Source organism: Myodes glareolus, chromosome 3 (assembly GCF_982192425.1).
Source record: "Myodes glareolus chromosome 3, mMyoGla1.1, whole genome shotgun sequence".
In the NCBI taxonomy this organism is placed as follows: domain Eukaryota; kingdom Metazoa; phylum Chordata; class Mammalia; order Rodentia; family Cricetidae; genus Myodes; species Myodes glareolus.
In genome coordinates this window covers 15975645-16002600 of record NC_142028.1, presented here as the reverse complement: position 1 = coordinate 16002600, position 26956 = coordinate 15975645, and the positions used below count along the sequence as shown (strand labels likewise).

Below are 26956 nucleotides of genomic sequence, written 5' to 3'. Positions count from 1 at the left end.
GCATCAGCTCCTGTCTCCAGGTCCCTGCCCTGCTTGAGTTCCTGTCTTGACTTCCTTCGGTGATCAACAGTGATGTGAAAGCATAGCCAATTAGATTCTTTTCTCCCCAAGTTGCTGGCGGTCACCGTGTTTCATTACAGCAATAGTGACCCTAAGCAGGACAGGTGCATTATTATACTTGCTAAATTTATGAGGCTATTCTTTTTTTTTTAAATCATAAACTGATTGGCCCAGTATCTCAGACTCTTCTTATTAACTATTCTTATAACTTATATTAGCCCATATTTCTTGTCTATGTTAGCCACGTGATTTGGTATCTTTTTTCAGCAAGGCAGTCACATCTTGTGTCCTATGAGGCTATTCTTTAATGTAACTAAAATAGTTTGATCAACTTCCAAGGGTGATGACTGGCACACTACCCATGCGGAAGTGGGCCAAGGTCTGAATTGAAAATCCTCGCTCAAATAGCAAAGTTTTAAAGTTGATTTTTGGGGAAAGCTTCCAGAATCCACTCAAAGGCTCTCTAGAATGAGCTTTTTAGCGTGCATGGGCACAGAAGGAGGCATCCTCCTCAGGAGGCGATTTTTAACCTAGTAGTCTCAAATTGTCTTTGTGGAGCAAAACAACCACTCATCCCCCAACAGAGACAAGAGACTTGTAAAAAGGCATGGTGTCAAGGGACTTTTGATCAGAAAAATCCTAAACTTGGCCTCCTTATCAGCCACCTAGCAAACAGTTTCTCTCTTCTTCCTACATATTCTCTTGCTAAAATTCACGGGAGGCAGTTTGACTGTATCCCGGGTCCTTGCTGGCCAGCTAGCATGTAACAGTCTTTTTTTCCCAAAAATCTCAGTGATACAGTAGTAATTCTTGCTTGGTATCAGTAATTGTGGCTTCCTCTTCTTCCTCTTCCTCCTCTTCTTCCTCCTCCTCTCCAGCTCCCTGAGTTTTTCTCTCCTCCTCCCTTTATTTCCTTATTCTTCATCTTCTTCCTCTTCTCTTCCATTTCTTTTTCATTTTACAAATGTATTATTTGCATGTTCATGATGACAAATATCGCCTAAGAATTTAATGGATCCAAAGCTTTTCTTAGAACACTGTGAGGACCAATTCAAAAATGTAAGTCAGCAAATTTTATGGTCATTTACTCTTCACTGTAATACTGGAGATAAATCTCATTCTCACACTTATCTGAGACTGATCAGTCTTTGTGAAGAACATTTTTATGTGTGAGATTCAGAAGACTACAGGAGGGCTGCTGGAGCATGGAGTAAGTCTGGGGCAAAGGAACATGCCACCCATGTACAGTCGTGAGTAGGTTCAAACCACCAGAAGGCAGCATGCAGGATGTGGAGGTAGAATACCCATAAGGCTTGGCACCACTTCCTGTTCTCTTTCTCTGCTTTCTGTGTGTGGTGACATCATGTGATCACATTGCTGGTGGAGAAGCTCCAAACTGTAATATGATTTTATGTCTCCCTATCAGCTCTTGCCTGACTTGAGAGAATTCACAAGCTCCTTTCTGTGCTTCAGCATAGAAATGCTGATAATTCTATGGCATGTGTCAGGAGGTAAGATCTTCAAGTCTACAATTAATTTGTATCCAAACTGTAGTCACATTTCTGGAATTCCAGTCCTGTTACCTGATGGGCTCAGAAGAAGATAAAGCAGAGTAATAATGCATCTGGTGTGTAAGTTCTCAGTAAGTGTTCACTAATAATCTGTCTATCTATCTATCTATCTATCTATCTATCTATCTATCTATCTATCTATCTATCTATCATCTCTATATCTATTATCTATCTATCATCTTTATATTATCTATCTATCTATCTATCTATCAATCAATCAATCAATCATCTACCTATCTACCTTCTGTCTATCTATCAATCTATCTATCTATCTATCTATCATATCTATATCTATGATCTATCATCTATCTATTATCTTTATATTATCTATCTATCTATCTATCATATCTATATCTATGATCTATCATCTATCTATTATCTTTATATTATCTATCTATCTATCTATCTATCTATCTATCTATCTATGACCCTACACTTATGTGGGAAGTCCTTCTGTATATGTGTTGCTTTTGTTTGTTAATGAATAAAGAGAAGCTGCCTTATCCTGTGATAGGGCAGAGTAGAGCTAGGTTGGGAAAACTAAACTGAATGCTGGGAGAAAGAAAGGCGGAATTGAGAGAAGCCATGTGCCACTGCAGATAGAAGTGCTGGAACCTTGATGGTAAGCCACAGCCACAAAGTGATACACAGATTAATGGAAATGGGTTAACCAAAGATATAAGAGCTAGCTAGACATATGCTTAAGTGATTGGCCAAGCAGTGTTGTAATTAATACAGTCCCTGTGTGATTATTTTGGGGGCTGAGCAGCTGGGAATGAACACATGACTTCTACCAACACCTTCACAGCTTCTCCATCCTTTGTCTTCCAGTGTCGTCATCACAGGCATGCCAATAAAGCTGAAGCAGAGGCTCTATATGGGGAGTTGGCCTCCTGCAGTAAATGCGGGTGAGTTGCTCACACTGGCTACTATTTGCATTTCTTGGCAAATCTCAGCAGAGGCCTCCTCAGCAATGACCAAAACATGTGGCAGCTACTGAGTGTGAGGAGATGAATACCCAGGGTGAGAAGAGCCTACCAGCATTTATTTCTCTTCCAGGTCAGATGCAAGACTAACACACTGTTGGGGTTTGAAGGTGAAATTCCTCCCATAGACTCATGTGCTTGAAGACTTGATGCCCAGCTGGTGATGTTACTGGGGGATGTTCTAGAACCTTTAAGAGGTGGGACTTAGCTGGGGGAAGGGGGTCACTGGGAGGAAAGTGGTGGGACAATCCTTACAGATTGGAATATCGCAGGGCTCTGTCCTGACTGCTCTCTCTTTGCTGACCCACTGAGTCATGGGCAAGCCATTCAGCAAGTCACTACGGTCACAACCAGAAGTAGTCCTGAAACCATGGGCCAAAACCATCCTTCCTCCTTTAAGTTGCAAACATCTAAATCTTGGATTCCTGAATGAACTAAAGTGTCCATGCATGGCACATTTACTACCACGCCACCAAAGTCCTATCATCACAGAGTCCTCATCAATAGGTAGATCACACCCAACTTACCTTCAGGCTGATCTGGCTGGTCTCGTTGGTCTCCAGAGGAAAGATATTTTCAGAAGGAATGTGGGACCATTTTTTCTGTCGAAGTTCATTATCTCTTCTATATTTTCTGTAAAATGAATAGAACCACCAGGAGGCATTTATAAGTATCTGTCATAGTTAGGGTTTCTGCTGCTGTGAAGAGACACTATGATCACAGCAACTCTTACAAAGGAAAATATTTAATTGAGTGGCTTGCAGTTCAGAGGTTTAGTTCATTATCATCATGGTGGTACATGGCAGCATGAAGGCAGGCATGGTGCTGGAGAAGGAATTGAGGATTCTACATCTTGATCCAAAAAGGCAACAGGAAGTGGTCTGAGACATTGGGTGTAGCTTGAGCATATATGAGACCTCAAAGCCCGCCTCCACAGGGACACACTTCCTCCAATAATGTCATACCAACTCCAACAAAGCCATACCTCCTAACAGTACCACTGTCTATAAGTTTATGGGGGCTGTTACATTCAAACCACCACAGCATCCATTCTGTTTGGCTTCCAGACTCTAGGAGAGACTTAGGACCTTGGCCTGCAGTCCTCAGGCTGGCAGACACCGAGTGTGGCCCCTTGCTCTTCCATCTGCTAAGCGGGCTACTGTGGGCTTTGCTGTCCTCTTCTCTTCACTTCCCTTTCCCAAGCTCTACGCTAAGACAATCATTTAGTATAATAAAGGATCTGGACTGAAGGTGAAAAGGATGACAGACAATAAAAGCAAAACCAGAAGCAAACAAAACCCTGACAGCCTTGAGGGCCAAAAAAATGTAAAATCTGAAACCACCATTGATTCTACAATACTCCTAAATAACCCATTTCCTTTCATGCCTTGTCCTTAAAACAAAAAGTTTAAGTCATACCAAGAGGATCATACCTGGAACCCAGCATTTGGGAGGAGGAGCAGGAAGATGAGGAGTTCAAGACGAGCTTTGGCTACATAATAATTTCAAGGCCAGCTTGAGCTGTATGAGGTCCTATTTCAACAATTATTCCAAGGTACAAAGACAGTTTTCTAATTCCTTTCTTCAGGTACTACACATGATACCATTTTGGGTTACAGTGGAGGAACACACTTTCAACTTCACGGATACCACGAAATCCTTTTCCAAAGTAGTATGCCAAATTCCCAACATGAAAACTCTCATTTCCAATATTCTTGATATCATTATACATTTTAAAACATTTATGATGTCTGTAAAATTGTGGCCCATTGCTTCTTAATTTTGTGTTTGTTTGACTTCTGTGGAGAGGCTATTTCCAGATATTTGCCGGCTATGTTGTGGCATCAAAGAGTTGGTATAGAGTTGTTTGTGTTTTCTCAGTTTCATTATTGTATCATTTTCTTTTATTATCTTACATGAATTTTGATCTCTCTTTCTGTGTGTGTCTATATGGATTGTATGTGATTGAATGTATATGAATTGGGGTGTGTGTGTGTGTGTGTATGTCTATGTGGATTGATGTATGTGTCAGTTTATGCGCATGTATTTAGTGTATGAGCATGTGTGTTATGGTTGTGTGTCTATGGATTTGTGGGGGTGGGGTGTATTTCATGTTTGTGAGAGCGTGTGAGCATGTATGTGTGTATGTGTTGGAGAGTTGCTGTGGTCCGCAGGAATCATGCAGTGAGATTTCAGCTGATGGAGCAGAAGCCTGGTGGGTCCACTAGAATAAATGTGTTCTGATGGAGATAAACCCAGTTCTCAAGGCGCTGGGCCACCACCTTTTAATACAGGGGACCCCTGAGTACCAGCCTCAGTGTCCCCTTCAGGGCTCAGAAGAAGACTTACAGCAAGCACAGGACTTAGATCTGAGGGTGAAATGAATTCTCCACTATGTACTTTTCTGCATCAGTTTCTTTATTCTTCTCCTGCTCTTCTCCTCCTGTTCTGTAAAGTTTCCAGTTTATATACACACGCAAAACAACGGCAATTCTCTGAGCTTGGATGTCCCTTTATCTCTGAAGGTCCCAAATGTGATCTAAATGAAAGACTCCTTTGCTGACCACATGTCCTACCAAATGGAAAATAGTTGCAGAGAGATGACTTCTAATGTATCGCAGGGAATGAAGCAGAGATTAGACTGTGGGAACCAAGGTTATTGACTGTGTGACTAAATTTCCCACTGGAAGTCCCACAGAGTGGGGGGAGGATGACCCAATATACCAGTACATGGGAAAGAGTTATGCCCGATAATCCATACTCTGCTGAATCTTGCACCAAAGGAAAGTGTTTACAACTTTACAAGAGAATCAGTCGATATGCAAAAAGTGGTAGGCCCAGCACTTGGTACACTGGGTTTGCCTCTATCAGAACACATTCGTTCTGCTCTTTTTTTTTTTTTTTTTTTTTCTTGAGGCAAGGTTTCTCTGTAGCTTTGGAACCTGTCCTGGAACTAGATCCTGTAGATCAGGCTGGCCTCGAACTCACAGAAATCTGCCTGTCTCTGCCTCTGTCTCTGCCTCCTGAGTGCTGAGATTAAAGGTGTGCACTTCCATCATCCAGCCAACCTTCTGCTCTATCAGCTGAAATCTCACTGCATGATTCCTGCGACCACAGTATCGAGTGTGTGTGTGTGTGTGTGTGTGTGTGTGTGTGTGTGGATTGGCATGGGGGTTGATGTATGCATGTGTATGTGGATTGATGTTTGTGTGACTGAGTGTGCGTGTGTGTGTTGGTGTGTTTTATGTATACGTGTGTACACCACAGAGTGGTTCTTCCAAAGGTCCTGAGTTCAATTCCCACCAACCACATGGTGGCTCACAACCATCTGGAATGGGATCTGATGCCTTCTTGAGGAAGAGACCTGGTCAGTCGTCCTCATCAACTTAGACCATGAAACCCTATATGGACAAGTTCAACAGAACCGCCATATGCGGGCTGCCCATGCATGCTTCAGCACTGCCGGGGTATAAATTTCAAATTTTCAAATTCTTACTATGTAGTGCAAGCTGGTTTCAAACTTCCTTTTTTTTTTTCTCAGCCAGGAATTACAGGCTTGAACCATCACACCAGGTTACGCGGATGGTTTCTCAGCTTCTTCTAGCCTCCACACTATACCATACAAGAATTCTGCGATCTCTCACAACACACCATAAGAACTCTGAAGCAAGCTAGTTACACACTGCTTATATAATGTGGCCATCTGGACACTGGACACACAGCTCTTTCACAATCTTCCCAAGCACACACAAGACTTCAGACAGGCAGATCCCTTTACTTGGGATTCTAACCTGCCCATATCGGCTTCTGCCTTTGACACCGCTTTTGATGCAGAACGCCTTCACGATCCCAGGTCTGCCTGCTGCATCCAGCAGTGCTAACAGACACCAGACCTGTGCCCCCTCTCCTCCCCACCAGGAGGGAAAGCCTGTGGGAAGGCGGTAGGTACCTCAGCACCAGGAGAGCAATCAGCAGCAGCAGAACCACAATCCCCGCGAGCGTGAAGACAGCGATCATCAGGATTTGAGGGCCTGTGGCAAGGGAGGCAGGAGCAGCGCATTAGCAGGACCATGGATTAGTGTGAACGCGCCCCAGGCTTCTCCTGCTGTAACATAACTTGAGGACAGGAGAAGCAAGAGCCTCTTTGAAGAATCCCAACCTTTTAAAAATTTCTTCATTGGTGATAGGCATCCAGCATTCCCAAGCTCCGAAGAAAGCTGTTGTCTGTGCCCAGGGAAAAATGCTAACTACTTGGGCAGTAATGGCATGCACCTTTAATTCCAGCACTCTGGTGGCAGAGTTCAAGGCCCATATGAACTACACAGAAAAGCCCTGTCTTGAAAAATCAAAAAACCTAAAACAAAAAACAATAAAATCCAACCAACCAACCGAACAAACAAACAGAAAAAGGATTCCTTTTAGCATTGCTTGTTTTTCTTGGCATGTGAGGATTATAGGGTTATAGGCACACGACAACAGACAAGGCTGTGTAACACTTTATTTCTGACCCAAAACATACCACTGTCATAAGAACATTAAGTGGTATTCAACACACATAATTTGGAGGGCTCTAAGCCTATCTGCCATTCTCCAGAACTGTGTGTCTAAGGAGATTCTCTGCAGGAAGAAAGTGAAGGGGATTCTCAAATGCAGGGCTCGCAGCCTAAGAAACTACAGTGCTGTTTTGCTGGTCCTTTCCAAGCCTTCTAGATTGTTGAGGGAAGACAATAATGAGATTTTATTTGTTATGGGGAGTGTGTGTGTGTGTGTGTGTGTGTGTGTGTGTGTGTGTGTGTATTGAGGAATAAGTTCATAGATTCTCAGAAGACTAAGTGGAATCCAGGAAAATGGGACTCTATCTAAGGAAGCCCTGGATGGACATCTGAGGAAGCAAGGGGACAGTTCAGAGTGAGAAGGCCACAGTGATAAACCCTCATAGGGGCGTCCTGGCTCCCATGTACCAGGAGTTTCCCCAGGAGACAGGAAGTTAGTGGACTCTGTCAGGACTCAAGGTGAGAGAGTAATGTGTAAGAAGCTGGAAGATAATGGTATGTGGTAAAGAAGACATAATTTTTCTTATAGCAAGGAGAGAGAGAGAGAGAGAGAGAGAGAGAGAGAGAGAGAGAGAGAGAGAGAGAGAGAGAAAGAACACACTTAGGGAGAGTTTCTTTAAAAAGGCAGGAGATCATTTCTAAATAATGAATGAAGTTACTTCAGGAAAAGAGATAACAGATTTCCCATCAAAGTGGCAGACACTCCACCCCGCATGAATCTCTAATGTGGCACCTGAACACATAATATCCTTGCAGGCAGCAGCAGCCCAATGCCTACCAGTTCGCCTGTACTCATCTGGAGTAAATTATTATAATGGCTGAAAAATCTGAATAAAAGTTTGTCCTTTCTCCTACTTTTACTGAGACAAGAAAAACGTGCCCAAATATTAAAACGTGTTTAAAAATTCCTCTACCATAAACGTATGTCATGCTAGGGCCTCCTAAAAAGTTTTCTCTCCCCTCTCTCTCCTCTCTCCCTCCACGTCCCCAGGCAGAGATCTAGCAAATGGCAAAAACCGGGGCACTGTTCAGCAAGGTCTTCTCGACAAGTGTAGTGACCTGCCTTTGCTCATCAGATCACTTTCCAAGGGACCTTTCTCCTCTCCGCTCCCACCTTGGGGCTCCTGCCTCTATGGCTGTGTTTATTTGGATGGATTCTGTCCAGGACTGTGATGGGCACCTTCCACCACACCCACTGCCATCACAGTCCTGCTGCAACACACCCCTACCCCAGACAAAAAACCCGTTGAAAAAACACAATGCCCACAGCGTGGAACCATTTCAGTCTCTATGTGGAGAAAATGAGCGCCTCACTGTGCTAGACAAAGTCACCATAGTTAGATACTTAAGCGTACTATCTAAACAGGATCACTGTTGTTGAGGTGGAGTCACATTCTGTCCAGTTGGCCTAGAACTCGCTTTGTAGCTCAGGATTGCTTCAACCTCATGGCGGTCTTCCCGCCTGAGTATTTCAAATGCTGTGATTACAGATGTGAGCTACCCCCACATCAGGTTAAATGCAGTTTTTCCACGGCTCTTCCTGGTTTAGCCGGGCGCATGCTGCTTCTAAGGCAAGCCTTCTGCTGCCCTCTAGTGGCTACTATGGTTACTCTAGTCTGCCGGCTTCACAATGAATGAAATACGGCAGGATCATGTCTAAGTCACATGACAGTACACCTGCGCTCGTCTCTGGGTCATCTTTTGTTCGGTAGGATACACTGCCCTCTCACACCTTTCTTAAGGCTTTAAGTCAGTCATGTCTACTTAGTAGGAGTTCCAGACCAGAAGACATTTAGAAACAGCTGTAGTTTGAATACAAGCAAGCCTGTCAGACCACGGATGCTCTCGTAAAAGTGGATCAAACTTCTAATTCCTGGCACAGAACACTGTCAGAATAAAAATATTTTTCAGTTTTTTGCTTGTTTGTTTGTTTTTGCTGCTGTTGTTTTTCGAGACAGGGTTTCTCTGTGTAGGCCCGGTTGTCCTGGAACTCAGTCTGTAGACCAGGCTGGCCTCGAACTAACAGAGATCCACCTGCCTCTGCCTCCTAACTACTGGGATTAAAGGGGTGTGCTACCACTGTCCAGCTCTCTAACTCAGTTTTTAATACTTTAAGAAATGATAAATGAATACAAATATTGTGAAAAAAATTGAAAATTCTGAAATATGTAGAAAGGATAAAATTCTTTCAGGCTTTTATTATTCAATGGAAACTAACATTAAGATTTTATGTATTTCATTTTGCTTTTATTCCTGCAAAGTTAGGACCTTGTTAAATAGTCACTTTTTTCTATTCTTCGGTGTTACTAGCTTCCTATCACTTAAAATTCTTTGCAAACAAATTTCACGTGGTTGTGTGGTGTTCAATTTAAGAATGCATCATAATTTTCTAGGAACCATTAATGGTATTTTCACATCTTTGAGCATAACTGTGTGTCTGAATTTAAGATCTTCGTCTTAAATTTAAGATGTTAGATTAGTAGTAATACAGAATTACTGATCTTACATTAAGTGCTGACCAAGCTAGTTACAGAATATGCTGTGCATCTAATGGTCCGTGGAGGCCCCTGACTTCCTTGCTGAATAGGGCTAATAGTGTATGTTCTCCTTGTGTCTTGTTCCACGAAGGCCAAGCCATGGTAAGGTTTGTAGAACCTCATCTCCTGTGTGTCCCCATCATTGTCACCAAATGTACGTCCTGTGAAGGAATGCAGGAGGCTTTCAGGGCCATGAACACTGTCTTTCAACCTGATATAGCAAATATTCCTTGCTAAAATGTAGAGAATGTTCCTTGAGTCTGCTGCATTAGAATGCAAGCAGAGTAAAGCAAGGATTTCTATGGCTATTTACAGTTTGCCCATTTTATGTCTTTGTTTTCTAGGGGACTTGCTTATGTGGGATCCATCTTCAAAACAGGGTTAGCTGAATTAGAATGTGGCTATATTTATGTAACTCACTGGGTTTGTAAAACCCACGTTTACAAGCCCAGAAAGTCTATGTGAGATGAGAAGAGAAGAAAAACAAGCTGCTTCATACAGATTACATGGATATAATGCTGGGGAAAAAAGCCCATTAAGAATGTCTTACCCAGCCCAGGAACATCATTAGGGAGCCTGTGGTCCTTCCAGATGAAGTTGGGGTTCGTAACCATTGGGATAGTTTTGTTTTTATGGGTGTCATACTTCATAAGAATCTCATACTGTGTTGGACATTAAAGAAAGAAGAAGAAAAGAAAAACATGAAAACATGTTTTCACAATTGAGATGAGACTGACTATATGTGCATGTGGCTTTGGCAGGGCAGGATCTTGATATTGTACACAAGTCTGATCTTGAACTCATAATCCTCCTGCCTCAGCCTCTCAAATTCTGAGATTACAAATGTGAGTCATCATTGCCAGTTCTTAGTTAGGCCTCTATGATTAAAGTCTTCATTTGACTTCATCTGCTAATGGAAACACTACTACAGGGTAGCCATGATTTCTTGTTGTAGATATCGATAATGCTGTGTAAAATATGTTTGAAACATGGCCGCCTGTCTACAGTTACTATCATTTCCTGAAAATATTCCCCTTAGAAAACTTACATCTAAAGGCCTTTACTGTGGAGAACCAAACCTATAATTGCATCTATGGAAGGTCAAAGTTAGCCTGTACACTAGGCTATGGCATTCTGACCCTCTGCTGACACCTTCTCTGGATGTGGACTAGCATCTTGCTAGCTCCCATACTTTGAGAGTTCATCTCTAGGTTCCCCCAAATAGACACACTATGTCCTGCGATTGGAAGCAGTCAATTGCTAAAAAGTTTGACCAAATTTGCTTTGGGAGAGCTGTGTAGGGTAGAGTTCTCATGTGAAGAGCAGAGGCATGGGCGAGGAAAGGTCTCACACGTCTTTGTCTCTCTTCCACGGGCAGCAAGGACGTCATCCAGTTGGGTAAGGATGTGGGTCTATGTGATTAGCAATGGAAGCCTTTAGGGGATCTGACTAAGAGGCTTACCCATGGCATGGATGCCCACGACATGTTCCTTTTTGCATTTCTTTATTTGGGAGGTGGGTATGTGTATTATGCATGTGGAGGTCAGGGGACAATTTTCAGGAGTTGGATGTCTCCTGATGTCTCCTTCCACCATGTGGGTCCCAGGGATCAAACTCAGGTTGTCCAGTTTACAGCCAAGCACCCTTACCCACTGAGCCATCTTATTGGCTTTAAATACAGTATTTCATTCAAGGTCCAATATAGTAACAAAAACTGTGGATTATATGAAACGCTGCCCCAAATTTCCTGGGTCCCTTTCGCAGGAAGAACATCTTTTCTGTAATTTTCACACTTGTCATGGTTGGTATGTCTCAAAACCAGTGTCAATACATATGCTCACATACGACTTAAGTGTGTCACAATGCCCACTCTTGGAACATTTTACAAATGAATTTTCTCCTGGAGTTCCAGTTTTGTCAGGACCTGACCTCTTGCAGGGAAAAGGTGTTCAGTGGCCACTTCTTGACTGGCTGGAACAGTGGCTTCCACAGTTTCTATGGCCCAGCTTTGGAAGGTCTAAGGGCAGCAGTTCCATTTTTAGGTTCAGTGCTGATCAGCCATGAACTCCGTACTAGACGAGAATCTCTGTGTGGAGATATGGTGCCCTGCTCCTTTTTAGAGGCTCTGTCCTAGTCAGGGTTTCCAATGCTGTGATGAAACACCGTGGCCAAAACAACTTGGGGAGGAAAGGGTTTCTTTGGTGATGCTTCATCATCTCTGTTCACAATTAAAGGAAGTGAGGGCAGAAACTCCAACCAGGCAGGAACCTGGAGGCAGGAGCTGAGGCAGAGCCCATGGAGGGGTGCTGCTTACTGGCTTGTTCACCATAGATTGTTCAGTCTGTTTTCTTACAGAACCCAGTACCTAAATGCCCAGGGGTTGTACCATCCACAATGGTCCGAGCCTTCCCACATCAATCACCAATTAAGAAAATACTCTACAGGCTATCTGATGGGGGCATTCTCTTAACTGGGGTGCCCTCCTTTCAGACAGCTAGAGCTTGGGTCAAGTTGAGACCAAACTAACCAGTACAGGCCTTAACACGGAAGTGAGGAGAACCAGTGTGTGATGTGAGCGGAAGTGTAGTGTCAGAGTATTTTATGTTTGCCTGAGGGACTGGACAGTCCACAAGCGTCCTGGGAGTGCTGATGGGGAGAGCGAGTTCCTCGGAATCCGTGGTTTGTAAAAATGATTTCCAGTCTTTAGAAAAAGCTTGTCATCACCTTATTATCTGTTCATTGACTCTATCCCTAGTCTGATGTGTGTGTGTGTGTGTGTGTGTGTTGATTTCTGATTAGACGTTCTATGAACTAACATGTTCAGGGACTCCTACCCTAAGTGAAGTACAAGTATGAGAACCAAGAAAGCTGAGATGATCTACCTGTAGACCCTGAACAGGAGCCCTCCTTCAGGGTTGGCCCCGGTCCAGATTAACTATACCTCACCCAGTCTTGTCTCCCCTCCATGTTCTAATAAGAGGCCAGACATACTTTCCTGGTATCCAAAGACACATACAGAAGACACATAATGTTGTCAATGTCTCCACTGTCATCCAGAGTCACAGGTCCCGAAAAACCTAAGGGAGAGAGAGGAGAGCATGTTGGAAAGCATCACTGGCTTTGGTCCTGACACAGTAGGGTCCTGATGGAGACGGTACAATGGATTCAAATCACTCTATTATATTCTTTTCAGACAGCCTTTAACTGCTTCTTTTCCCTGGGATTTGTGAAGGGTGTTTTTAGGGAAGATGTTCATTCAGAAGGAGAATTCTCTTTCTCTCATTTAGGATGTGGCAGGTTGACACACCACTCAATTGTCCATGGCACATATTTACTAGGGATGCTAGCTCACTCAGTTGCACAGTGTATGGTTCACGGCACAGTCTGCATTGTACAAAGAACAAAATTGCTTCTCTATCATTCTTTGGTTAAAACACGGAAAAAAAGATACTTATGTTGTTTATAGTTCAATTACCTAACTACAAAATAATAGCAGTGTAAATTGACCATACATAATGTGTGGTTAGGAGGTGGGAAATGTTTGCATCTTCAAATATAACAGCTAGCCTTTGGGCTGCCGAGACAGTTCAGGGAGAAGGGAGCTTCCTGAAGACCTGAGTTCAAACCCCTAGAACCCACATGGTAGGAGAGGCCCAACTCCCCCAAGTCACCCTCTGGCCTCTGCACCCTATGGCACACACATATGAATATTCTCACTTATATGGGCAGCCCCAAGTAAATACATTCAAATTTAAACCTGACACTTTTTTCGTGTTTACCAAACACCAGGTCTGTGCTAAATGAATGGATCATGTACATTTGCCATTTTCTTCTCTCCAGAACACACGACATAAAAACTGCCATTCCTATTTTATTGATGAGAAGTAATTTTCATGAGACTCAGGGATAGTAAGATTCTTTCTCAGGGCTGCAGAGTAATAAACGACCAAGTTAGGACAGGTAGATGTCTCCTGGTTCTGAGCCTGTGACAATGGCCATTGGGACACTTGACTGTGACCATGGCTATGAATTCCTAAGTGTCTGTCAGAACTCAGGACACATGGGTGATCAATACACGTCTCTCCCTGCTTCTTTGAGGAAGCAGAAACCATCTCCTCCTCTTCCTATGGAAACTCACAGCCATGGGCACAGTTCTCAGACCAGATGCTAACCATTTTCTACCTTCTGGAGCTGACAGAGGCTCACTTTCGAACAGACAAAGGTTTCCTAGGGCAAGACTTTAAGATAACATCTTCTTTCCCTTCCCTTCCCTTCCCTTCCCTTCCCTTCCCTTCCCTTCCCTTCCCTTCCCTTCCCTTCCCTTCCCTTCCCTTCCCTTCCCTTCCCTTCCCTTCCCTTCCCTTCCCTTCCCTTCCCTTCCCTTCCCTTCCCTTCCCTTCCCTTCCCTTCCCTTCCCTTCCCTTCCCTTCCCTTCCCTTCCCTTCCCTCCTTCTCCTCCTCCTTCTTCACTTATTTATTATGTATACAGTGTTCTGCCTGCATGTGAGCCGGCAGGCCAGAAGAGGGCACCAGATCTCATTAAAGATGATAGTGAGCCACAATATGTTTGCTGGGACTAGAACTCAGGTCCTCTGGCAGAGCAGCCAGTGCTCTTAATCTCTGAACTATCTCTCCAGCCCCAAGATAATTTCTTAAAATGAAATCTCTTCATAGCTCCTGCCTGAGACCCAAGACGCAAAAGAGGAGCTTCAAGAGGAGCGTTAAGGATGGGGGTGTCAATTCAGCAGCTGGGGGTGGTACTGTGAAGGATGGGGGTGTCAGTCCAGCAGCTGGGGGGTTTGGGTGGTACTGTGAAGGATGAGAGCATCAATCCCACAGTTGGGCGGGTTGGGGGCACATGCTGCTTTTGGTGGTGTTGTCATGAGGGGGTTTGGAAAATAGAGGCTTAACACAGGAGGGGGGAGAGCTATCATGATATAAAGAGGTAAAAATAAACCGACAAATAAGAACCTGTGAATGAGAGCACAAAGGAGACCAGGGGACAGGTCATACGGTGGGTTTCGGGGACCAGGAGACTAGAGAAGATGAGTGGAGAAGAGACTGTACGCACACTCCATTTGAAATGCCGCAATTGTATCTTGTATGCCAATTTAAAAAAAATAAAAATAAACTGCCAGAGTGTCTCTTCCTGCTAATCTCCAAGCCCAGGCCACACACCACTGTTATAACAACCCTCTGTAAAAGGCTGCTCACGAATACCTGAGCTGCACGCTCATTCTGCAGCATCGCTGCGAACAGACAGGTCTGTTTCATAAACCGCAGTCTAGTTATGCATCCCAGTGTCCCGCAGAGTGTGTGGAAACATTTCCTTCAGTTGAGTTCCAGAGTCTTTTGCAATTGAAGCATCAAATGCTGAAGCCTGTCGGGGTTCCCACCGCCTCCTCCCAAAGCCTGAATTTCTTTGACTTTAATGCTGTTTTCTCTTAAAGAGACTGGGTACCTTGAAACGTGAGGTTCCTGAACGCACGAGCAAATTTGGTCGTGGTGATATTTTCTTTATTTTCAAGAAATGTCTTCAGCATGTGCCCAAACAGCAAGGTTCCCTCCAAGTAGGCGAGAGAAAAGTCATTTCTTCTCTGAAGAAGAAAGAAAAAAAATCTTTTAATGGGAAAAAGGGGGTGGGTTTCTGGTCTTGAGTTTGGAGCAAAATGTTCTTGGGATCAGTGAGTAACCGGAAAGATGAAATAGCATCATGGAACCTGGAAGAAGGACTGGAAATACCTCCTTGGGCCAGGGCTCTATTGTCAGAATGAAGCCTGTCTTTAGAGAAAGGTCTAGAAGCCATTATACTTCCTTCTCATGATGGAGGAATACACAATGAAGCTAAAAAAAATCAACATCCAGCATTTTCATGTTTATAAGATTGCATGCAGAAACACAATTTGCTCTAAGTTAATGCTTTCATCAGAATCTAAAAGAGAAACCCGAAGCCCAGAAAACAAGCCCTGCCCCCAGTATCCAGGGTGGGATGTGGGGAATTTTGATTGGTTGATATCATGGAATGCCCTTTGAAGATGGTTTTAACTTAGGGTCACTTCAGTCCCCTCACATCTGTCCTGACAAAATAATAGAGTTAGCCACCTCTGCATCCACTACATGATGCCTGTTGCAGGATTATGAATTGAAAGCTCTTGCCCCCTGAACCAGATAGGTTCTGTTTTCTCATGCACTTGGGACCTCTCTTCTGCCAAAGCCAAGAGATAATTCAAGTTCGATGCACCTGGAATTATGCTTTGCAGAAATAGTAAAAGGAAAGACAAACCCCTGTTTCTTTTGCTGACATCATCATTTCATGACATTTATTTATTTATTTATTGGGGAACTGCAGATAGTGGTCAAAGGATAACTTCTGGGACTTAGATCTCTCCTTCTACCATGTGGGACCGTGGGATCAAACTCAACTGATTAGGCTTGGTGGCAGGTGTCTTTACCCACTGAGCTATGTGACCAGTTCACAAAAAAATCATCATTTCATGCGATAAACAGAGCTCAGTTAAGACCTTGCCTTAAAGGGACTTATAACCTCTAATTTTGACAGGTCCGTGAACTGGTGTGCTCGGAACATATGCTCTAGGTAAAGCGGTGATGCTCACACCTCCTTACAGCACGCAGGGACTTGTGCTCACTTCTCATGGAAAAGCTGTTTGGGCGTCTTTGGATTGCCCCTTCTTCCTTTGCCATAAACCTCTTTCAGCTGAGAGCAGAAGGCGGCAGATGGCCAGCTGCATCTCATTAGGGCTCAGTGACTGACAGAGCCTAACGTGTCTTCAGATCTTTGCAATGTAATAAGGTGACTATGATTTAACGGGAAGTGGAGGCCCTTTTCTGGGACAAGTGCCAAACCAGATAGGACCCTGAAACAATTGGGATACGTTAGCATTCTCCTGGCACACCTCTGGACAATGGTCAACTTCATTATGATGGACGCCACCGTCATGTCGTCACATAGGAGCACCTATCGGGGTACTAGCAACAGGAAGGCATGGCTTTAGGATGGAGAGAACTTTCTGGTACCTCTTTAGTTATTTTATGCTGTGTAATTTCTACCTCTCCTAAGTGTGGGACTGACTCTCAGTAGCAAGGCTTCCTCTTCCTATATTCCCATATGGGGACTTGCTCTCCGATGCTATGGAAATGTTCGCTGCTCTCACGGTCTAGAGTCTCACACAGTGACCTGCAGGATGAGGTTTGATGGGATGCTGCACCTGCAAGAGCTCTGTACACAGCAGGAGCCCTTGGCATCTACTGAGTCAAGTGGCATTAGCAAAAGTGCTTGCAGGGCCTGAGAGATGGCTCATTCAGCAACGAACATGAGCTCCTGAGTTCAGATCTCCAGCATCCATGTAAGGGCTAGGTGTCGTGGTACACTCCTGAATCCCAGCACTTGGCGGGTGGGCTAGGTGTCGTGGTACACTCCTGTATTCCAGCACTTGGTGGGTGGGCTAGGTGTCATGGTACACTCCTGTATCCTAGAACTTGGCAGGTGGACTCTGGGACCAGTGCAGGGATCGGATCAGGTGAATTCCTAGAACTTCTCATTCAGCTCGTTCAGCTGCATCAGTAGCTCTAGGTCTAGCAGTTAAGAGCACTTGCTGTTCTTACAGAGGACCTAAGTTCAGCTCTCAATATCCCAGCAGCTCACACCTGCCTATAACTCCAGCTCCAAGGGATCTGATACCTTCTTCTGACCTTGGCAAGACTCTCACCCACTTGGCACCCCCCTCATATACACACAAATAAGAAAGAAAGTAGCGATGGACAGAGGAAGACAATATCCACCTTGGCTTCCTCATGCACGTGCATGGTGCGGGAGAATTGTCTGTAATCTGTCAATCATATTTTAAATAAATGCTGATTGGCCAGGCAGGAAGTACAGGCTGGAAAACCAGACAGGAAGTAGAGGTGATGCAATGAGAACAGGAGAATTCTGGGAAGCAGGAAGCTCCCTCCACCATTCCTGCCCAGATCACCGAAGAAGCAACATGTGAGCTGACAGCTGAAAAAGGTACCAAGCCATATGGCTAACACAGACAAGAATTATGGATTACCGTAAGATGTAAGAATTAGTTAATAAGAAGACTGAGCTAATGGGCCAATCAGTTTATAATCTTATGGAGTCCTGTGTGTGATTTTCTTTGGGGCTTGCCAACAGTGGGTACTGGGCGGGACCCAAACCCCAACAAGCAGGCCCCTTCATATTACACGTGCACATACACACACCTGCACAATGAACACAGACACATATACATACATGCAAAACTTACTTGCAAATATAAGACTCTTGGCTCAAATAGACCAACTTAACTGCCTTACCCTGCACTATCTTTAAGGAATGGTTACATAAACATACACACACAACTAACTCACCTGTGAAAACTGTTTGGAGAAAGAGGTGTTTGAGAGGGCGTTCTGAGGAGGCAGTGTCAGCACCAGGACATTGTCCATATACTCAGGAGCCACGGTGTCGTTCTCAAAGTAATGGTTGCTACAGTAAAAACACAGGTTCCTCGTCAAATGAGCATCCCCACACAGATGGACACGTTACAACTCAGGCAAACTACAGTGTAAGCTTTGAAAACTGTGGTTGTTGCTGTTTAAATTGAGCCATCAGAAAATCTTTCCACTCCCCCCGTTAGTTTCCCACTTTCCCCAGTTCTAATTCCCTTCTCCACCTGCTAAAGTCAACAGCAGAACTTCGGCCGCTCTTGTTATTACCCGAGGATGGAGAAGAGCCCAGCATACCAACACATTGAGGGAATGTTTGCATTTGCTCTTAAGGAGGCCTAACTCCTTTGATCTCTGCTGGAAAACATTTTTTTTGTTTAAGTGTGCAAAACAAATTGGAAACGTTGGGATATGTGACATGGAAAATGGGATTACGCCCCGCAATGCCGAGTAACACAGAAGGCTACCATAGGCTCAGGACTGATCGGAAGATGGCAGGTCATGACACAGAACTGCTAGACATGGCAAGGCTCTGTGTGTGTGTGTGTGTGTGTGTGTGTGTGTGTGTGTGTGTGTGTGTTGGGGATGGGGGAGGTATGTACAATGTGTGTGTGCACATACATACCTGTGTGTGTGTGTGTTTGTGTGTGTGTGTGCATTCACGTGTGTGAATGCCAACACCTTTGTGGCACCCCTGTGGAGGTCCGAGGACAGCCCCAGCTGTCAGCTCATGCCGTCTAACTGGGGATAGAGCTCTTTTGCTGTGGCTGTAAACATCTGGAAATGGGACTGATCAGCACATAGAGCACCTATTACCAACTCAGAGACAACGCTCGGCATGCTGCAGACTGAGATCACTCTGAAAATCCTGGGGTTTCTGTGCTTGCTGACCATGGGGTGCTTTAGTATACAAACAGGGTGACAGCTGAGCTGCTGTAATTAAGATGACCTCGTTTGATGCTCAGTCTGTGCTGTGCTGAGAACCGCATCAGTGCTCGTGCGAACAATGCTATCTTACCCTAAAAACAGACATCCTCAGTGTCATTCCACCGTGCGACTTAATCCCAAAAGGCTAACAAACACCCAATAGAATCCCACGTCGGGGTTTGATGTTGAGCGCATTAGGTTTAGTTTTGAAATCTCACATCGTTCTTTAAACTTAGTCATCCGTCCCTTGGACCGGCGTCACAAGGAAAGCCAGTACGGTTGGTGGAAAAGGAAATCATCCCAAACTGGCCACACTGATGACGCCTTCCCCAGAGCAAATCCGCTGTTGAAATCAGCAGGAGGGTGGGAGCACATGCTGATAACTTTGCTCTTGTCCCTGCACGTAGGCAGCTAGAGAGCTAGATGGGCTGTCCATTTCCGTGAACATTTAACTGTCAGTCAGACCCACACTTCTAGTACTCCCTTCCCTCCCATGCTGGGAAAAGTATGTTTAGTAGCAAGTGATAACTTGGCAAGCACGGGGGAGCCACAGCGGAATGTGGCTCTCAGAGGAGGGCTCGCAGGTAATGATTAATTATCTGGGTGGATACGTGAGTCATGTGATGTGCTTATGGGACAAGGGGCACAGTGCATCAGTGGCTCCTCCTCTGAGCAAAACTTAAGTATTGCTTTAGTACGGTTTGCTAGTGTAGTCTTTCTCTCTCTCTCTCTCTCTCTCTCTCTCTCTCTCTCTCTCTCTCTCACACACACACACACACACACACACACATGCTTTTCTCTGTTCCATGTCAGAGAAAAGAGCCAGCCCTGAGTAACTGTGCCATGAAGGACAAAGAATAACTATATAAATCAGATCCAGTTGACTGCAACTTCAGTCTTTCCAAAGATGGCTGCTGAAAAAAATAACCTGAGGCTGAAGACCATTAGCTACTAAAGCAAAGCAGTGAGGTCTACATCCTCAGAGAAACCATTGAGAATCTGGTTGTTGGATTGTTTACTGAGCAAAGATCTTACGATCAGCCTGGGAATCAGGATACCGGATACTGAGTGGACCTCAGAGATGAGCGGCCTGGGGCTGCAGATGTAAGGCAGGTGTCAGTGAATACATTTCTGCTTAAGATCATGGATGAGCAGGTAAACATGAGATGTTCTGAGAAAGGAACGAGGCTTTAGTTCAAACGTTGTCATCATAGAGGCTGCCTATCACAGCAGAGAGGAGGATGTGCTGTGGCCATTGATATGCTACCCTTCTTAGGGGAGGAGGCTTTCCCTGAATTGTCATTATACCAACCTGAACAGGTCCACCAGGATAATAACAGTGTTTTCAGCCACTTTGATGTCAGCCTTCACACTATAGAAGCTTTCTGGTGTGCCGCACATGACAATCACTGGAAGTAGAAATGGAGACTGAGTGAGAGGCCACGCGCACATCAACCAGGAGCAGGCAGATCCCTGAGCCTGAACCCAGCATGTTCACACTGTCTGTTGATACCATTACGTTTCCCTCTCCTTCCCTCCCTCCCCTCTTTCTTTTTGAGACAGAATCTCATTGTGTATTCCAGAGTCAACCTCACTACGCAGTCCAGGCTGGCTTCTAATTCACCGTGATCCCCCTGCCTCAGCTTCCGAGTGCTAGGATTATAGGCATGAAATACCACACCTGTCTCTCAAGTTACCTTTTGAAAGATTAACCCCGGTTCCCCAAATCTCTCCTGTCCTGTTTTACATCTAGATACGGAATCAGAATAGAACTGTGTCGGGTCTTTAAAATAGAAGCCAATACCAAAGGGGTTAAGGGTTGGAAGAAGAGAGACAGCTTGTAGTAGGACTCACGTTTGTGAGTCCTGCTGCACTGTGTATTCTACCATACAGGGTGTGGTGAGTTCCCAGGCTGTTTTCATCAATGAGTGGCCCATATTTCATCATTTGTGTTGAAAAAATATAAAGAAAAAGGCAATGTGAGAACAACTTATAGTATCCGTAAGCAACCGTCTTTGGTCTGTGCCTGTAGTTACTTAACTCAGAACCCATCTTAGCCATTGGAAGGGCAGAATTACTCTGAGCCTTTACCACTAATCTAGCTACTGCCTGAACATGTGTTTAGGTGTGGAAAGAGCTAGAGGGGACATTTCCTTGGATTTTCGTTGTTTAGAGATATGGTCTCACTATGCAGTCATGGCTGTCCTGGAATTTGCTACATAGACCAGGCTGGCCTCACACTGTCTCCAAAATCCTGGATTAAAGAAAAGTAAGCACCACCACGCAGGATTTTGTTAGATCTTCTTGTATGCTCTGCCACCCAGGTGAACTGCAAACTCTTCAGGATCTTGAATGGTTTTATGCTTCCCCAGCCATGCCCCCGGTTTTATGTTCTCCCCAGCTCTCCCCTTCCCCCCGGCAGATCTTAAAAGAGCAAATTAAAATAGATATGTTCTTAAAATAGCAAATCCTTGGTCATGCGAGCAAATGATTATTTGAATGTCAGGAAGCTGCCACGTGAGGGTCTTCCCTTATAAGAAGTTACTGGAAGTCATTCTTTACTTCTGAGGTCCTGAAGAAGGGGCGGCCCTGCAAGGTGTAGCAGATCACTTTATAGTTTCGTGAGAAGGTTTTTATCCACTGACCTTTCACACCTAACCTTTAGCTCATTGGACAGGCGAGATCGGGACCAGAAAAATGAGGAAGTGCGATCATCTTTGCTTGCTTGTACTTCTGTCTGAGGGGCGATGTAACAGTGACTAGACCACAGCTGGTGCGGTCACAAAGCCAGTAAAATGTTGGATTTGTTACAGGGTAAAGACCCAAAGACCACTCAGCATGGCCGATGTTTGAACTGAGAGTCTGCTTCAAGAGACTGCCTGGAGAGAAACCCTTCCCCCAGAGCAGCTAAATGCATGCTGTAGGAAGTTTTTAAAGACAGAGAACACAGAAAACTACCCACTGACCGGCAGTTCAGCGGGAAGCAAGCAAACAGCTTTAAAAAAGCCAAGAATATACAGTTAGCTGGTGCATTTCGACCGTGAGTTTCTAGAACAGGGCTGGGTGCCTTCCCAAGCGAGAGCACATCAGAAGAAAAGAACGAATTGTGTCAATTTCCTGTAAGGGAAGACCCTCAGTTGGCAGGTAACTGACATTGTGCAAATAATCATTGACTGCTATCACAAGAATTTGTTATTTTAATAACTGACCAAGATCTGGGGCGGTGAGGCATAAAGCCATTCATGATCCTAAAGATCAGGGGCATGCAAAAATTCTACCAAGGGACTTCTACAACTCATAAACACTTTAAGTAATGTAGCAGGATACAAGATTGACTCAAAAAACTCAGTAGCCCTCCTGTATACAGATGATAAGAGGGCTGGGGAAGAAATCAGAGAAACATCACCCTTCACAATAGCCACAAATAGCATAACATATCTCGGAGTAACTCTAACCAAACAAGTAGAAGACTTGTATGACAAGAACTTTAAATCTTTGAGGAAAGAAATTGAAGAAGACACCAGAAAGTGGGAAGATCCCCCATTCTCTTGGGTAGGCAGAATTAACATAGTAAAAATGGCAATCTTACCAAAAGCAACCTACAGATTCAATGCAATACCCATCAAAATCCCAGCAAAATTCTTCACAGACCTCAAAAGAATGGTATTCAACTTCATATGGAATAGCAAAAAACCCAGGATAGCCAAAACAATCCTGTACAATAAAAGAACTTTTGAAGGCATCACAATCCCTGACTTCAAACTCTACTACAGAGCACCAGTACTGAAAACAGCCTGGTATTAGCATAAGAACAGACAGGAGGACCAATGGAACTGAATCGAAGACCCGGATATTAATCCACACACCTTTGAACACCTGATTTTTGACAAAGAAGCAAAAAATATCAAATGAAAAAAAGAAAGCATATTTAACCAATGGTGCTGGCATAACCGGATATCAACATGTAGAAGAATGAAAACAGACCCATATCTATTACCATGCACAAAACTCAAGTCCGAATGGTTCAAAGACCTTAACATGAAGCCAGCCACACTGAACCTCATAGAAGAGAAAGTGGGAAGTACACTTGAACACATTGGCCCGGGAGACCACTTCCTAAATATAACCCTAGCAGCACAGATACTGAGAGAAACAATTAATAAATGGGACTCCTGAAACTGAAAAGTTTCTGTAAAGCAAAGGATAAAACAAGACAAAACGACAGCCTACAAAATGGGAAAAGATCTACACTAACCCCACATCAGACAGATGTCTGATCTTCAAAATATACAAAAGAACTCAAGAAATTGGTCATCAAAAGAACAAATAATCCAATAAAAAAAATGGAGTACATACCTAAACAGAGAACTCTCAACAGAGGACTCTAAAATGGCTGAAAGACACTTAAGGAAATGTTCAATATCCTTAGTCATCAGAGAAATGCAAATCGAAACAACTCTGAGATTCCATCTTACACCTGTAAGAATGGCCAAAATCAAAAACACTGATGACAACTTATGCTGGAGAGGTTGTGGGGAAAGGGAACACTGCTGCATTGCTGGTGGGAGTGCAAATTGGTACAACCCCTTTGGATGTCAGTGTAGCAACTTCTCAGAAAATTAGGAAAAATCCTTCCCCAAGACCCAGCAATACCACTTTTGGGATGCTCAATCGAATCATGCCAAAAGGACATGTGCTCAATTATGTTCATAGCAGCATTGTTTGTCATAGCCAGGACCTGGAAACAACCTAAATGCCTCTCAACCGAAGAATGGATAAGGAAAATGTGGTGCATTTACACAATGGAATATTACACAGAAGAAAAAAAATAATGACATCTTGAATTTTGCAGGAAAATGGATGGAGCTAGAAAACATTATTTTGAGTGAGGTGACCCAGACCCAGAAAGACAATTATCACATGTACTCACTCATAAGTGGTTTTTAAACACAAAGCAAAGAAAACCAGCCCACAAATCACAATCCCAGAGAATCTAGACAACAATGAGGACCCTAAGAGAGACATACATAGATCTAATCTACATGGAAAGCAGAAAAACACAAGATCTCCTAAGAAAATTGGGAGCATGGGAACCTTGGAAGAGGGTTGAAGGGGAGGGGAGCAGAGAAAAATGTAGAGCTCATCAAAAATCAATAATAATAAGAAGAATAATAAGAATAAGAATAAGAATAAGATCAGGGCACGGGGTGGAAGTCAAAGAAGGCTTCAGCTGAGGCAAGATAGAGGAATCTTTTCCCTCTTATAGGCTGAAGTGAATTTCAAAGCCGTTTACCCATGGTGGCTCACACACTTGGTGTGTCAGACCTGGCTGTTGGCATTGTCATCTAGCACACCCATGCTTGTTTCATGTGACTTTGTCACTACTCTCTCAGAGAGTTAGGTGTCAGGCAACAGAAATCACGACATGATGAGGCTGTTTTCAAACACACAGCTTGTAGGCAGGCAGTGAAGCCAGTTCTACAGAGACAGATTAGCCTGCAGGACCTGGAAGGAGGTGACAGCCTTGAGGAAGGCTGCGTGCAATCTTACCATTGCTCTTCCTGTTACGGCCAATTAAGATTTCCTGGAACTGTTCACTGCGTCTCAAGACATCCTTGAAGCTGAGCATCCCAGAAAAATAGGATACGCTAGCCTCCAGAGCATTGAGGTACCTGGAGCAGGAGGGAGAGGAGCTGAGCATTGGCTTTGTTTCTTTATGGTCACCCCACTTTTAATCTCATTCTTTATTATTATCTGTGTTGGCATCTTTATCTCACCCTCAGTTCTTCTGTGAATAGACAGTACACACCATGATACCTTTCCTTTGGATTTTAGCTAGCTAACGGAGGCAGAGAGCATGGGAGGCATTTTAGGAACTCTTGATGCGTATGAACACAATGTAGACATTTGAGGGGTTCCTTCTACTATTTTCCTCCTGCTATGGAAAGAAGGTTCAAGCCCTCTAGAACCCTCTGATGTCTGCTCTGGTGTGAATTGGAAGCTTATATATTCCAGTTTCACGCCAAGGTTTCTAGGGTGAGCTCCTGGGGCTGATTGCCATGGGTTCCCAGATGCTTGCGCCTGGTGACACCCTGTCTTAAACCTCCACGCAAGCCCTCTGTTGAGAGAGAGGGTAGCACCAGCTAGCATCCTGGGTCACCACAACCAGACACGACAAACATGCTACTTCCACCACATTGCCAGAGTTGCATGGCCTTATGATTCTTAAAGTTATGTTTTATTATGTTACGTGGCTAGTGTGCATGTGTGAACATACATACATGTGTCTCAGCACATGTGTGGCAAACAGATGACAACTTACAGGAAATGGTTCTCTCCTTCCACCGAGTGAGTCCTCCGGATCCAAGTCAGGTCATGTTTGGCGGCAAGCGCCTTAACACACTGAACCATCTTTTGGACCCAGACTTAAGGTTTTTAAAAGGACCCATTGTTCCTGCATTCTCCTGTCCCTTTTTCCCTCTAAGAAAATGGAGAGACATCATTTTTGTTTCTTGGTTTAAGCAGAATGAACATTTTTTTTTAATTTATATTCCACAGTAATGTGGAAACATTGACTTCTTGCTATCATTTTTATTACCTATGAACAAGACCATATGCATTTGTCTTTAGAGGATTTACCCCGGCGAATCATTAGGACGGACAAGAATTCACTTTCAAACCGAGTTCTCCACATACAGTCTGTGCTGAGCATCCTCATCTTGCCCCTTTGATGAGTAAGAAAGTAGACTGGTGTCCATCCCACCACTGTCCCAGATAGGAGGTGACATGTCTTCATGGCGTACACTCATTAACAGCCTTCCTTACCAGAAGCAGTCTTCAGGCTCTGAACCATTCTTGTAGACATACGAAGAGCTCCAGGAGAAGGTTTTGAATGGAGCATCGTTGACTCTCCAGAAGTCAACCAAGAAGTACATCAGCTTCCTGGCTGGAGGCAGCACCCTGGTCAGGGTTTCCTTATAGTCACAGGACAATCCAAAACTTCCGGCTGAAATCATGGGGTAGCTCAGTTGTGTGTCAAGACTGTGCCAAAAGTGAGAGGAAAACCAACGCCAAGGTTAGCTCCAATAGCATAGAGAAAAGCCCCCTCACCCGCGTTTTCACAGGTGTACAGAGTGAGAAGGATGAAGTAGGGTCAGAAAACAGGTGTATGGGTTTTCTGAGGTGACTTTAAAACTTTAAAACTACAGTGACGGGTCATGTTGTGTGTTTAGAGCTAAATGACTCCATGGCTTGACCACTTTGCTCCATTTCTGACTTCTCATGCTGTCTGGGCTGAGAACTCTGTGCTTTGACTGGGGAGGAGTGAGAACTACAGGTTAAAAAAGCCATGGCTCTTCTGGTAGGTAGGTTCTTTGATTTGTCAACTGACACAAGCTAGAGTCATCCAAGAAGAGGGGACAACAATTGGGCAATTGCCTCCATCAGGTTGGACTCTAGGCAAATTTGTAGGCATTTTCTTTACTGATGGCTGATGTGGGAGGGCCTGGGCCAATGTGGATGATATCACCACTGAGTGGGTGGCCCTGGATTCTATAAGAAAACGGTCTGAGCAAGCCACGGGGAGCAAGTCAGCAAACAGCATCCCTCCATGGCTGCTGCATCAGCTCCTGCCTCCATGTTCCTGCCTCTGGGTTCCTATCCTGGCTTCTCTCCATTAGGCACTGTGAGCTGAAACAAACCCTTTCCTTCCCAAGTTGCCTTCCATCATGGAGTTTATTGCCGCAACAGAAGCAAACCTGAAGAGCCAACATAATTGTGATAAAACTGGAAGCGTGCCTATGCCTTTTCTTCCTCTCAGTGCCTGCTTTTTGGCTCTGCCTCTGAGAGGGGGCATC

The 26956-nt window shown here is 44.2% G+C and overlaps 1 protein-coding gene across 1 annotated transcript in view; it reads right to left on the bottom strand.

The window, feature by feature from the left end:
* Gucy2c (guanylate cyclase 2C) overlaps positions 1-26956 on the bottom strand; it is a 74312-nt gene that overhangs the window by 33239 nt on the left and 14117 nt on the right. Inside the window, exons 4-12 of the mRNA XM_087904041.1 lie at positions 25926-26141; positions 24651-24772; positions 20413-20509; positions 18096-18213; positions 15169-15304; positions 12699-12784; positions 10258-10369; positions 6567-6648; positions 3145-3250 (exon numbers count right to left, since the gene is read on the bottom strand). Of these exons, the coding sequence (XP_087760167.1) occupies positions 3145-3250; positions 6567-6648; positions 10258-10369; positions 12699-12784; positions 15169-15304; positions 18096-18213; positions 20413-20509; positions 24651-24772; positions 25926-26141 (1075 nt within the window). The remainder of the gene's footprint in view (positions 1-3144; positions 3251-6566; positions 6649-10257; positions 10370-12698; positions 12785-15168; positions 15305-18095; positions 18214-20412; positions 20510-24650; positions 24773-25925; positions 26142-26956) is intronic.